Source organism: Magallana gigas, chromosome 9, assembly GCF_963853765.1.
Source record: "Magallana gigas chromosome 9, xbMagGiga1.1, whole genome shotgun sequence".
NCBI classification, from domain to species: domain Eukaryota; kingdom Metazoa; phylum Mollusca; class Bivalvia; order Ostreida; family Ostreidae; genus Magallana; species Magallana gigas.
This window is the reverse complement of record NC_088861.1, coordinates 22,967,658-22,982,915: the sequence shown is the minus strand read 5'-3', so window position 1 is coordinate 22,982,915 and position 15,258 is coordinate 22,967,658. Positions and strand designations below refer to the sequence as shown.

Below are 15,258 nucleotides of genomic sequence, written 5' to 3'. Positions count from 1 at the left end.
GAACACGTTCAGTATTAAACGATCGATCGTAAATTAAAATGTATATTTATAGATTTAAAAAAAACCGTGTTCGTGTATTTTAATTTTTGAAAAATCAAGTGGAAGTTTTTCTTGTTACAATGTAAATTCAACTTTCGTTTTTAAGCGACAGTTACTAAGAACGCAAAGAACCTTCATTTTGAAGAAAGTCGTGAAACTTACAATACTACGTTAATTCAATTAAGTACAAATGGAGTGCAGAAAAGACTCGAAAAGAAAGGACTCCGATGCAGATGTAGACGAAATGGAAACTGACGTGAATGAAGGGAAGAATCTTAAAAGGAAAGTAGAGGAAACAGTTTCTGAGAGTTCTATAGAGGAACTCGAGGAGAATCGTTTACTAAATGATGATGGAAATTCTGACGAAACCGATGCCGAAATTTCCTCTGATATGGAGCGAATGGCTCTATCTGATAGTGAAGATGAACCTGGTGATAACAAAGGTAATGTACATGTATACTACTGTGTCAGGGGTTGCCTTTAATATGATCCCGATCAAAACTTGCGCAGTAAAATATTTCTCGTTGGGGGGGGGGGGGGGGGGGCGATTTTTGTTCGGTCCAGTAGGAGGTCCAAATCCCTTGGCCAATCCCACCCCACCCCCTTAGATCCATGCATGCACACACATTAAGTTTGCACACATATCAAGCTTGTTCAAATCATCTTGATTTAATTAATATATATACTTCAAACATTCAATTGAACTTCTATTCAGCATTGATTTTTTTTTCATTCTCATTTTTTATGGATGTATTAATCAAGCCCCAAAAATTTATTTTCTATTATAAAGTGGGTTTTTTTTTCATTATTTAACCAATATTTTCTATCATGAAATAGTGTTTTACAGTTGGATGATAATAAATTAATTTTTAGAGAGAATGTTGAAAATGATAGATCATACTATAGACCCCTTCACGGTAATTGCGGTACTAATCTTTTGCAGGGCAAAATGACTTAGTTTGGTGAAATATTGTTTCATTTACGTAATTTGATTATTTACCTACTAAAACTTCGGCAAAGTATATCAATTTGTCCTGCAGGAGAGCAGTACCGCAGTTATCATTATTGTTGAAATACGTAGGAAATATTTTGCTACCTGTATTTAGATATAAGTACAGTTTAGCATCATTGCTTATGTGACGGTCAGACCGGTTCGAATACCGGCGCCAGATAGCTCAGTTGGTAGAGCACCTGACTAGAGATTCAGGGGGCCCGGGTTCGAAACCCGGTCTGGTCCGTCATTATTTCTCCCATCCCGTTACATTTGGTGCCGTGACCAACCCCTGGAACTGACAGGTGAACTCTTGTCAGGGGAAGAGCCTGGGGTGATCTTCGGGGACGAAGATCATTTAAGGGGGGAGGAATGTGACGGTCAGACCGGTTCGAATACCGGCGCCAGATAGCTCAGTTGGTAGAGCACCTGACTAGAGATTCAGGGGGCCCGGGTTCGAATCCCGGTCTGGTCCGTCATTATTTCTCCCATCCCGTTACATTTGGTGTCGTGACTAACCCCTGGAACTGACAGGTGAACTCCTGCCAGGGGAAGAGTCTGGGGGTGATCTTCAGGGACGAAGATCATTTAAGGGGGAAGGAATGTGACGGTCAGACCGGTTCGAATACCGGCGCCAGATAGCTCAGTTGGTAGAGCACCTGACTAGAGATTCAGGGGGCCCGGGTTCGAAACCCGGTCTGGTCCGTCATTATTTCTCCCATCCCGTTACACTTATAATTAGGTGAATGATTTGACCCGTGCTCACTTTTTTGATTGCTTATTCAAAACTGCCCCACAAACGTATTTGACAAGGATTTGTTAAAATCTTGCTTATTTTAAAAATACCTCCCAAAAACTAGTATATTCAAGATTTAGCTAAATCTTCATTAGTTTAATGAACAAGGTTTACTGTACATTCTATTTTTAGAAAATGTGAAGCTTAGAGGTCTTCAACTTCGCAACTATCAAAAGGAGCTAGCAGAGAACGCCATTCAAGGAAAGAACACCATTGTCTGCTCAGGAACAGGTACTGGGAAAACCCGTGTGGCATTTGCCATCATTGATGACCATATCAAGAAACATCCTGAAGGTAATGGGATTACAGTTACTTAAGTACATATATGACATTGCACTATCTTTATACTTCTTCATTTTGAATTCAAGAACTACGGTAGATCTTCAGTTAGCTGCAGCTCTGACTAGCTTGATCGTTCCCGGTCCAAAAAATTCAGATGGACAAGCTGCATGCATGGGTCTTGAATTTTATAGACCTGGCTCGATCCACTGTCACCAAAATTTTCAATTCATTCAACTCAATTCACAACTCAACTACCCCGGTACTTTAAAGAAATGTGCATAAATTTGAGGTCAAATCTCAGACTTCAGGTATATATATGCTCATCACAAAATGATATAAGAAATAAGGAAACAGTATGATACTGAAGAAATTATGGTGGTTGCATGCTTATGATAATTAAATTTGTATATTTCTATTCATGCTATTGATGAAGATGATGATGATGATGATGATGATAATGATGACAATTACATGTGTATTGATTACAGGTAAGGTAGTAGTAATGGCCCCCACAGTTCCACTGGTTAACCAGCATTACATGGTCCTGAGACGTCTGTTGCCTCATTTAGTGGTGAGTCATCATGTCAGTTATTTAGGAATTTCAAGGTATTTTGATGACCCTGACCCTGTATATGTGATCTTGGCATATGATGTTAATGTTATGTCTGTCCTGTCCCTCTGTCCATTTGTCCATGGATACAATATTATTTACTGTTAACCAACTTTTATTCTTGAGTGAAGATTTTGACGAGGTTCACGAGAGCCTTGTGGTTTTGAATATTTCACGCCACGAACCAGTCCTGTCCAGTAGTTTTCATAAACAACACTAGTATTGATAAGGCTTTGTCACGAAATTTTGTCATCGCAAACCAGTTCATTTAAATCGCAAAATAAAGTCGTTGCGAATAAAAGTTGGTTTACAGTATGATTTGTTCCTTAGTGGGATATGTAAGATCCTATAATGATCCTATAAAGAATAATTTTCACTGCGAAGTCATGTCCAGTGATCTTATAATCAGAATAGATAAAGTAAATTTAAAAATATTACTTAAACATATATAGAAACATGACTTTCATGAATTGACTTCATTGATGTACATTTCAACAATTTTCATATACATGTACCATGCAGTATTTTATCTTTAGACCATATATATATTTTATTTGAATATGTAGTAGGATAAAACAAAACTGACTGATAATGATTTTACAATAAAACCTTAAGCTCTCTCTCTTTCATTAATTGCTCCTAGGAAAAAACCCTGAAAATAACTGGTGAAAGTGAAAGAAGTGAACAACTCCACATGTTCGTGGGAGCTGAGTACCAAGTTTTCCTTCTTACACCAGCCATCTTGGAAAATGCTATCCATCCGGAGAAGGATGAACTCATTTTGTCCAAGTTTTCGCTGATGATATTTGATGAATGTCACCATGCCTGCAAGGGTCACACCTACAAGCAAATCATGCTGAAATATCACTTGATGAAAAGTGATGGAAAGACAAAATTGCCTCAGGTAAACAAATAGAAAAGGGGCCGGGATAATTGTACCATTACATGTATTACATTTAAGAATGCACTCAAAATTTGCACTCTTAAAACTTTTGCTAAAGTCACAAGCTTAAGTGCAGTTTTCCTCATCCGTGAACTAAATAAATTTTGGAGCCAATTTTATGCATGTATATTTGATTGATACGGCCTTGCTATCAAGGCATCATATATAGTAATCAGTCTGTATTTGACAATATTTACCTTCCCCTTGGCTTTATCTCGCTCATATTACACATAAGGAGTGCTTGCAGATGGTAAATTAAGGGACGTGTTAAGTGACCTTGAACCAAGTTTTTTTCTAGACCAAAGGTCAAGGTCCAGACACCATTTGTTTATTAAAGTTGGGTCCTGTGAGTAATGGCCATCATCTTAATGATGTTTTGTTTAAGTTGAACTTCATACTTGTATTATTTAACAGCATGATGGCCGGGTTCTGTATGTTACAAACACACACAAAATGAACTCCATTGTTTATTCTTAGATTGTGGGTCTGACAGCAACACTTGGTACCAACAAGGCCAACACTCCAAGCAAAGCAAAAGAGCACATCCTCAAGGTCATGGCCAACTTAGATGTCCATCTGCTGTCAACTGTCGTCAAATACAAAGATGACCCACAGTTAAACAGAGATCAAATTGATATTGGTAGGTATTACACAATATATTTTAAATGACTTTTATATGAAAAATTATTTCAAAGCACAAAAGCTGTGAACCTGCAAGTATAAATGCATATATATATATACTTTCAGATTAAGGTGTAACATGCTGCTGAATTGTTTAGGCTAGTCACGATCATTATTATTTTCTCAATTATATAACTCATTTTCTTATAAGGGGACGCTGCTTAAAAACAATAATCAATTTTTAAAAAATTGTGAAAAGACAAATAAATTTAATCTTTATAGGTGCTACTACAATGTATGCTTTTTATTTACAGAAAAAGTTAAACTTCTACAGGATGTTAAAAATGATCCAGTTCACAAAAGAATTGAGGATGTAATGGAAGAAATTGAGAAAATCTTGGATGCGGAAAAAGGTATTAAGAGGACAGAACTTAGTTTTTGCAAGATGTAGAATACATGGCATGTTAATTATATATTCAATCTCTTTGATTTTGGTCAAAAACAGCTAGATCACCCTTCCCAATTGGGAAAGCCCCATAAAATTCCCAATTTACTTTTCTACAAATTCCCAACATCACAAATTTTACATTGCGTATATAAAAAAATTGAGTTCAATGAAATTTGAACTGTAAAACTTCAATTTTTAGAGGTTAACAAAACACTATGATATGATATATAGATGTCCTTTTGGTAATACTGTATTAAGTATCTTAAAATTTTCCAATTTGTTCTAGCTTATACTGAAAGAATTATCATATAGAAACCATTTTTTAATAATCTTTGATCGATAAAAATTATTAGTTGATTGAGGTTTCAAGAAAACCACCTCATTCGCATTACATTATGTCATCTCATTATATATATAGTCTTTGGTCAGATTCATTTATTCATGCATGCATTTGTCCTCATCACTAGGGATTGGAATATATGACAGGAGCCATGGCTAGCATATTTGAAGAATTTTAGCCATCTTTGCCACAAAACAAAGATGCCAACTACTGATATTATATGTGGATCTTTTTCTCCAAAGTTTCTATAACTGCTACAACTTTTAATAAAAATTTAACAAATTAAGCGATAGAAAAAAATATGACTTAATTAACCTTATAAATAATACATGTATATTAAACCATCAACATGCATTTATTATCTGATGACATTGCAGTTAATATATTTCCTTTTTCAATTGAAAAGGACACTTAGATGCAGAACATGAAGATGAGGAAGAGATATTGAAGACGTTGTTAAGAAAACCAAATGCTAAAAGGACACTGGAAGCGAGCAGGAATTCACCAGCATATGTGCAGTGGTGTTGTCATCTGCAAGATAAAGCCATTCCAATTCTGTCTAGAAAGCCTGATCCTTCTGAAAGAATACGACTTGGTGGGGAGTATCTGAAGGTACTGTATAGGGAACCATGGGTTTTAACTTTTAATGCTTAATTTCTACTCTAATTTAATTATAATACCCATTTGGTTATGATTTTAAGTATAATGCAATATTTTTCAACATATCAAAAAAGGGCATACATTGATGTGCAAAACAAATATGTTTATTGCATGTTTTGAGATAGGGTAAATTAAACTTATGTATCACAGAATTATGTTTTGAAGAACATGTTTTATACTTAATAATACCATGCATTTAGTTTGTTTTGCAATAATCTGATTTTTTTTTTTGACTTGATTGCTTTCATATAGAAAATAATTTTTGTGATTAGAAATATTTTAAATTGCAAAATTGACCGAGAAAATAAAAGAACTTGAATGTACATTTACCCCTATTTTGTGACATGCAAAAAAACCTCAGATATACAGTACTGTAAAACTCGTTTATTACGAACACGGATATAACGAATTTTCGGTTCAGCAAACTTTTTTGGAATCCCCGGTAAAAATTTTAACAAATCTTTGCAAAATTTTATGGTTATAACAAATTCTGATATATAACGAATTTACACAATAAAGCGAACTGATTTTGAGTCCAACAGAGGGGAATAATAATGAAGTTTAACACTTCTATAATTATTAAAAGAATTTCATTACAGTTTAAAAAAGTTTGCACTACCATTTGACCATTTAGTGTGAAGTAATTTATTTTCATACAAATTTTTCGGCTCACAATCTGATTATTAAAGGTATCAAAGAAACGTTTTTTTATTCTAAGCCTCAATTAGCAAAAATTAAAGTCTGGTGAAAGAAAACATGTATATAGATATCATATTGTGATAAATTGTGTGATTGTCAGATGGATGTCATATTGTGATGAACTAGGTAAAAATTTTACACTATACTACTTTTTCAATACAATCATTTTATCGGCCAATCAAATAACCTGTTACAACGTACCAGAACGAAGTTAATTTTTTTATTAAAATCTTAAGAAAGTTTAGATGAAGTAAGTAACTCCTAAAGGTAAATGTATGAATTGTTTCAGAAACTGAGTGAGTTGCTGGAGGTAAATGACTGTTTGACAGGAGACATTGCTTTGGAGGTTCTGAAGAAAGAAGTGGAGAATATGGATGTGGAAAATGTCACAAATAATGAGAGAAAACTTGCAACTCTGATGATCAGTAAGATGGCAATTGCTAACTAGTTAACCATTTACTCTGTCAAAATGATAGTACATGTAGTAGCTAGTGGTTACAAAATCAGTTTCCAGTAGACAGGGTTATATATTTTCACCCCATGTTATTGTCGCCCTTGGCTTAATTTACTTGTAAATGGTGTCGTTCTGACAAAGTTGTGTTCAAATATACCGGTATATAATTTGAGACATTGGAGTTTGCCAAGTCTTGATTTTGCCCATGCAATTACAACGAGAGCGAAAGAGGTGAAAATAAAACTTGGGCGAATATTTAACTGTTTACAGTATAGTCATAAAAATCAAAACTTGATTTGTTAGTAAAAACTTCCTGAGTAGCATGGACCATGTTTGTGTAGGAATCGATGAAGTCTTATTTGGATACTAAAATTGAAAGTGAGGAAATCTTTTGCCATCAAAAAAAGGATACAGTAAAACTCGTTTAGTTCGAACACGGATATAGGGAATTTTTGGATGTAGTAAACTTTTTTGGAATCCCCGGTAAAAATCTTAACAAATCTTTGCAAATTTTTACAGATATAACGAATTTGGATATATATAACAAATTTACGGTTATGGCGATCTAATTTTGAGTCCCGTAGAGAAAAAATAAAACGAAATTTATCACCTTTATAATGAATTTCTGTACAGTTTAAAAAAGCCAATTAATAAAAAAGTTTGAATGAATTTATTTTCATATAATTTTGTCAATTCACAATCTGATTATTAAAGGTATCAATGTAATGAATTTTTATTTTAAGCCTCAATTAGCGTTTATAGTCTGGTGAAAGAAAACATGTATATGGTGAATTCTCTATAGATATTATTTCGAATTTGTTATACGTATAATACAAATTACGGATATAACGAAGTAATTTCATTGGACCCTAGGACTTCACTATATTAACAGAGTTTTATTGTATTTATGTTTGCCAATATTCACTTAGCCTTAGGGATTTTTTACTCTTTATGTCTTAGATTTGCAAGGATTCATTTTTGTTGCTCTTAGATATGATTCTTTTGTTGTGTTCTTAATTGAATATTAATTATGCTGTGAAATTTTACAGTTCTTTTCAACCTTTTTGGTTCTATAAATGTTAAAATTGCTTCAACTAATATTTCAGCACTGCAATCAGATCTACAAAAAATGCAGGCTGGTTCCACTGCTCAGACAAATTCTGTAAAAAATGTTAATGTTCTTTTGAGAACAATGGAGGACAATATCGTAAAGGACAAAGCAAATGGTGGACAAACACAGTTCATCATATTTGTAAAAACTATAGAGGTGGCCAAACGATTGAGTGAAATGTTAAAGATCAAGGCTTATACATGTGAAAGCCTGATTGGAACAAGAGGTAAAGTATCATAAAGATGGAATTTTGTTGATTGAGATTTAGGAAATCAAAATTTAGAAATACCTACATAGAATTAGAAAAATGTTAGATTCACTTTTCATACCTATCTCATGTATTTTTCAACTAGCCATGAGCCAAACAGATCAAATTATCATCTTGGATAAATTCCGTGAAAAGAAAATTCAAGGAATTGTTGCCACCTCAGTGGCAGAGGAGGGTATAGATATCCCAGACTGTGACCTAGTTATCCTGTATAACTATATTGGAAATGAAATATCATATAAACAGGCCATGGGTAAGACGGTGAACAAGGTATTCTTTTTAAAGGTTGAACTTGTTATTGTGTCTGCTAATACAAAATTATGGACATTTTCCATAACAAAAAATTCATTTTTAAAGATAATAGAGCATTTGAATAGTACAGTCATATATTATTTGATTTTAATGGCCAACTATGCGTAGGTGCTAGAAAAGAAAGTGAATTTACAGTGTATTTTGCGAAATATTCGCCAAAAACACCAGGTCTCCATTTTGAAAATAATTTAAAATTTAAAGTGCTCTTTGAAGAAAACTGCCATTATTGCAAAATATGGGATACTGCAATGTAATACCAGCCACAGAACAGTAAAATTTAATAAGTTATATACAACCAGAATAATAAATGTATAAAAGTCAATTTGTAAAAAAAAATATAATCAAAAAGATTTGAATTATTTCAGTATTAGTTATACTCATGTAGATTGTATCCCCCCCCCCCCCCCCCCTCATTAAAAAAAAAACATTTAAAAAAAAAAAAGTATACATGAAACAGTTAAAATTGATAAATGTTTAACTTACAGTACTTTTCGTACTTTGATTTAAATGCATCTGTATTTAAGGTAGACTATCAGATTTGAATCCAATGCATTTTAAAATAAATTTACGAATTTAAACTCTTTTATAAAAAATATATGTTTACTTTATTTTCACAAATTAGAATATTGTTTGCCAAATTAATATAAATTTAATTTTTTTGGGCTTTTTTTATTCCACCAAAGTAATGAAATATTACAAATATTTTGCACTGCAGGGCGAGCAAGAAAATTGAAAGCCAAAATCCTTGTTCTGGGAAAACCGACTGACTATGATAGAGAGACTATCAACAAGGCCCGGATAAAATACATGGAGCAGGCTGTAGAAATGATCAGATCTGAAAATGTTGAGGAAAAAATTAGAAACATCATCGAAGAAATGGTTGCAAAACAAGAGCTGAAGATGTTGACAGCGTCACAGGCAGAAACAAAACCAGAGGGCGCTGCAAACCACAGACTGATCTGCAAATGCGGTCATTTTGAAATTGATTGCAGTGTACTGCGGTGCATTGACAACACAAATTATGCTGCGCTTGATGTCAAGTTGTGGGACAAGATTGAAGAAAAACCTCTGACAAAAAAGGCCAATACAAAGTCAGATTTGGTCATGCAGGCCGAGTGGAATCACCAGGGCTGCCAGAAAAAACTGGGAACCATCTTTTTATACAATGGTGTTCGTTTGCTTTATTTATCGCAGAAGTCCTTCAGTTATGACACCAAAGATGAAGATCGTCCCCTACCAGTCCAGCAGTGGAAGAAACTACCATTCCAAATTCCATCCTTAACCATCAAAGAGCTGCTTGAGCACCAGAAGTTGCTAATGGCTAATGGAAAAAATTGATAGATAAAACTGATGATAATAATAGGATATGGTACAAAAGAATATGATTTCTGTATTAAATTCCTTTTTGTCTTTTTTTTATCAAAGCATAATTTGCCTCTTTAAAGCAAAGATAACTGTATCTTTCTATGAATTTGCTGAGAAAAATTCACTTTTAATTATTTTTCTTACGAAATTTTGACACACTGAAATCCATAACAACTTTGAGCTGGATATCAGAATGTTATACTAGTATCATACTTGTTTGCACTAAACGTGAAATTTGCTATAAAAGAATTAATTATCATGTAAAATTCTTATTAGGGCTTTTTTTTTCATGTTAAGATCACATTGATCAATTCATGTACAATTTATCTTGAACACAAATACCTTTCTAATGGGCCACTTTTATGAACAAAAATTTACAGTGTGTGTACATATGCTAGAAACAAATGAACAATGAAATTGCATTATGTGATAAAAAGCTTTAGCTGTCTTTTTGAGATAATATACATGTGAAAACATTTCATTATTGTTATATAATATTTCTAGATTTCATATTGTGTGATACATGTAGTAGGTAATATGTACAAATTATTAATCAATACAGCATTATTGTTAATAATAGCATTTTAAATATGTAATTTGTAATATGTTTTGTCAAAACGGTAATTTAGGGTATTCTTGAATTTTGGAAAATTTCAACCATACATTTGGGTGTTTAGCAGTACCTTTTGTTACTTATAAGTATCGACCAATACGGTGTGCTAATAATTGTCATTTGATGTTTACATAGCGTCACTTCAAAAAACTTTTTTTTTAATATAAAACCTACCAACCCTCCTGAGACTCCATCACCTACAGTGTAGTTTGCCGATGGTTTTTGTTTTTACAGGAGAAGTAATTAAGTACAGTTGAACTTTGATATCTCTAACAATGATATCTCGAATACAATGGATATGTTTTACACTTAATATCTTGAATACTTAAATATCTCGAACGGTCCCATCTAGTTTGGGATAACAAAGTTTTACTGTACTTTATTTGATCTTGCATTCAATGTCTGATGCTGTTTTTGTTTTATCAATATTTTGTTGTATTTTGTTGTATGCATAAGTTTAATATAAATTATACATTTTAGTTGTGTGCAGCGGAGGTCACATTTCATACTTAAATCCAATGTTGGATGATCTCAATATTGTAAGGACCTCCCCTTGGTCTGTTGTTCTTTTTTGTCAAAATAAATGACAATACTGACTCAAACATGTGTTATGTTCTTTATAGTCCAAGCCAGATCAGGATTATCACATAAATATTATTCTCAAGATCACTGTATATATAGCAAAACTAATCTTATTACTATCATTAATAAAGAACAAATATGAATACAAGTAATTTCTATCATCAAGCACATTTTGGATAATCTTCAAACTTTTCCCAAATATATTGATCAGTCTTGCATGCCAACCTATCACCCGACCTGATAAGTCTGGGTGATGGCAATAGTTTTAGGATTTTGGTGGTGGATGATGATAGTATTGATAGTTGTGTTTTCCATGGCAGTTGTCCATTGACAAAGTCCTCAGACAAATAATGAATAACTCTCCTACCCTACTCTCATCCTTCTTTCCCATCCTTCTTTCCCATCCTTCTCTCTTAACCAACTTTTATCTCACTCTCTAATCATTGTCTTTCTTTCTTACCACACTCTTTACCCTTTCTCTCACCAGACTCTCTGTTACCCCTTCACTCCACTCTTATGCCCAAATCCCACCCAACTACCACACCCGACTCTTACACCCATCACTCTCACCTACCCCTTTACACCTCACTCCCTCTCTCTCTTGCACCACCCTATTTTTCACCTCTCTTTCACTAAACTCTTCCCATTTCACTACATTTTAATTTCTCGTCTCTCCTTAAATGCTCTCATCCCTTTCACCCTTTTCCCCATTCCTGTCTATTGCATCTTATCTAACTCATTGCTTAAATTTCACCCAACTACCTCATCTGACTCACTCACCCCAACTTCCTTACCCACCTCTCATATAACCCTCTCTCTCTTGCACCACTCTTCTTCCTCTTTTTAATCCTTCTCTAACTCTACTCTCCCCTATCACTTCATTATCTCATCCCTATAACCTCACTCTCTAACCCTCTTGGCGCACTGTTGCCTCACCCCTCTCTCTGATCCCTTATCCCTCTCTCACCTTTGTACCTCATCCAACTCATTCCTCTCTCTCTTGTCCTTGTCTCTCATCCCGCTCTCTTCATCTCTCTTTCTTGACCCTCTTCTCTTCTGCCTCTCCACCCTCTGTTTTTTGTCTCTCTCTTGCCTCCTTCCTTGTCCCACTCTGTCTGCACTTTCTCTTTCCTCTCCTCACTTGAAACCCATCCTCACTCTCCCCCTTGCCCCCTCTGTCTTGCACCTCTCTCATTCCACTCTCACCCCACACTCTCTCTTTCCCCATTCTCTCACCCACGCTCTCGCTCCACTCTCACCCAACACTCTCTTTTGTCCCACTCTCCCACCCAACACTCTGTCTCTTGCCCGACCTTCACACTCCATATTCTTTCTCGCCCAACTTCAACCCCAATTCTCTCGCTCATTCATCCCACTCTCATCTCTCGACCCACTCTACCACCCACACTCTCCCCAATCTCTTACCCACCTTATCACCTCACACTCTCACCCCACTCTCTCACCCTAATTCCACCCCACACACACACTCTCTCTCTCTCTTCACCCAATCTCGCCCAAAACTCTCTCCCCACACTCTCTTTCTCTCTCTTGCCCCAGTCTCACCCAACACACACACTTTCTCTCGTCCCACTCTCACCCCACAGGCCCACACACTCTCTCTCTTGTCCCACTCTCACCCCTCAAAGACTTTCTATCTTGCCCCATTCTCACCCCACACACACATTCTCTCTCTCTATCTCACCCTACTCTCATCCCACACACACTCTCTCTCTTGCCCCTTTATCAACCCACACAAATCTCTCTCGCCCCACTCTCACCCAACACTTTCTCTCTCACTCACTCCTCTCCCACCCCACACACTCTATCACCCCACTCTCACCCTACGCACTCTCTCTCTCACTTGCCCCACTCTCATCCGATGCACTCTCTCAATCCCAACTCTCATCCCACACACTCTCACCCCACACACTCTTTCTCTCTCGCTCGTCCCACTCTCACCCCACACACTCTCTTGTGTCCCATTCCCCCCCCCCCCCCCCACACACACACACTCTCTCTTGCCCCACTCTCACCCCACACACATTCTCCCCACTCTCTCGCCCCTCTCCCACCCCACACACTCTTTCTCTCTCGCTCGTCCCACTCTCACCCCACACACACTCTCTTGTGTCCCATTCTCACCCCCACACACACTCTCTCTCGCCCCTCTCCCACCCCACACACTCTCACTCGCCCCACTCTCGCCCTATCAAAGAAATCATTTTATTGTTTATATTTACATCGTTCTTTTAACAAATTAATAAATAATCAAAATAAATAAAAAGTAAGTAAAATTCACTAAATTACTGTTTTTGTAAATAAATACGTTAGCTAAAAGAAACAGCCAAATCGTCTTCTGTGAGACTTTTAGTTTGACATCATCATGATTATTTCGTGCAGTCCGTGATTTTTCTTAAGTCGCTGTAGGCTTCGACCAATGGATAAAACAGGCGTGCCATTTTCAATCATATCAGTTTCAACCGCTGTAGAATTCGACCAATCGATAAACGGGGCGTGTAAATTTCAGTCTGCTTTTTTATTGATTAAATGCATAAGTTTCCTAAGAAGTAGAGGGAATCATACTTGGTGGATGTTAATATATTGACATGTCAGAAAGTCTTATGTTGGCATTTTAAGCTTTATTTCGAAATCTGAACCCTAATCTGAGATACCTCTTATTGTAACCCCGCTTCTAATATTTTGATGTTTGATGATGGCATACCATGATGTTTGATAACGCCATTTATGCTGTCTTCATTTTCTCATTGACTTAATAGTTGATATGATATGAAACAATTTCGAAAGATAGTAATTTTAAATACATAATACTATGTTTGAATCTACGGCAACATTTGCATGTACTAGTACCTTGCATCTATTGCATGTGTACCGATAAGCCACATAGTTCTTTAAGTCAATAAAAAATATACATGTAAGGACTCTGTAAATCTTTTTAAAACATGAATGATATGTGCTGCATGATTTCTATCAATATAGAAGTACAGATTTTTTTTTTTCTTTTTTGGAGGTTTTATAAGGTTTTTTCATCAAGAACATTATGTTCTTCCCAACTTTTATTTCACTTCGACAACAGCTTTGAAGACCAAAACAAGATGAAATAAATTCATATTATAGGAGTTTCTTCATGACAATGCAGTATTTTCTATGAGTATTATTTCTTGAAGAAGAAAGAATATGCTCAGTGATAATCGATTTCATTGGACTGAATCTTATGTATTCATAAAAACAGATGATATGTTACTACCAATAAATAGATTAAAAAACATTTCAAGCTAAATATTAAATGATCAATCAAGTATAGTATTTCCGAAATAATTTCTTACAATGTCTTGTAAATTATATAAATTGTGAGACTCAATAGAAAAGAGCCTAGTTCAGAAATATATTTCTAGTAATTAAATACTTAACTCATTGACTTCTTTAAGTGCGTTTACTTTTATATTTTAATTATTCATCATGAAAAAATATCAATGCTTTAAACAAAATTCATTCATAACAAATAACGAATATGAAAAAAAAGCATTAATAGCTTTAAAAAATATCATACATTACAAAGTACGAAATATGATTTAATTCATTTATCAAAGAATTGCATCCCCTTGGTTCTGTAAATTATATCCCTTCACGAAAACTGACCCCCATAGTTTTTCTTAAAAGGGCTAAGTGGTCGTCGCCATTTTAAAGCTATATTTATCTCCCTGGGGGAAAAGGCTCTTTCTTTGTAAATATTTTGGAAACAATAAAAATTATGAAATTGAAATATTTTAATATTTTTTACTTAGTAATATTGTATGGCTTTAAAATCATAACGTATCTAATATTTTACGGCAGATCGGTTTGGTTACTGAGTATTACATGTAGTTCATTCGCAATTGATTGTTTTGGTAGCCTTGAAGTTCATTGATTTGTCTGGGTACCACCGAGTGGTCATCATAGAGGTCCATCGGGGCTATCTATGAATCCCTTTAAAATTTGTCTCAATAATAGCTTGAAATTGTCATATTTCCATCCATTTTCTGTTGTCATGGCAACAGGTTTCATAGCAGCAATTCTAAAACATCACGGAAAAAAATTAGGAATAAGATGAAAAATAACACATGTAG

The 15,258-nt window shown here is 35.0% G+C and overlaps 1 protein-coding gene across 1 annotated transcript; it reads left to right on the top strand.

Annotated features, from left to right (window-relative positions):
- Positions 1 to 88: 88 nt before the first annotated feature.
- Positions 89 to 11,154, top strand: LOC105319712 (interferon-induced helicase C domain-containing protein 1). The gene is made up of 11 exons (XM_011417355.4): positions 89 to 482; positions 1,959 to 2,120; positions 2,597 to 2,679; positions 3,362 to 3,622; positions 4,139 to 4,301; positions 4,597 to 4,695; positions 5,477 to 5,682; positions 6,719 to 6,854; positions 7,990 to 8,220; positions 8,348 to 8,515; positions 9,290 to 11,154. Exons 1-11 carry the CDS (start codon positions 230 to 232, stop codon positions 9,910 to 9,912), a joined length of 2,385 nt encoding a protein of 794 aa, XP_011415657.3. The 5' UTR covers positions 89 to 229; the 3' UTR covers positions 9,913 to 11,154.
- The last annotated feature ends 4,104 nt before the right edge of the window (positions 11,155 to 15,258 follow it).

Bases quoted from the DNA above. Each gene is read 5' to 3' on its own strand.
- LOC105319712 (XM_011417355.4), top strand. From the start codon at position 230: ATGGAGTGCAGAAAAGACTCGAAAAGAAAGGACTCCGATGCAGATGTA. The intron at 4,696-5,476 runs GTATTAAGAGGA...TCAATTGAAAAG, and splicing joins AATCTTGGATGCGGAAAAAG to GACACTTAGATGCAGAACAT. The intron at 5,683-6,718 runs GTACTGTATAGG...GAATTGTTTCAG, and splicing joins TTGGTGGGGAGTATCTGAAG to AAACTGAGTGAGTTGCTGGA.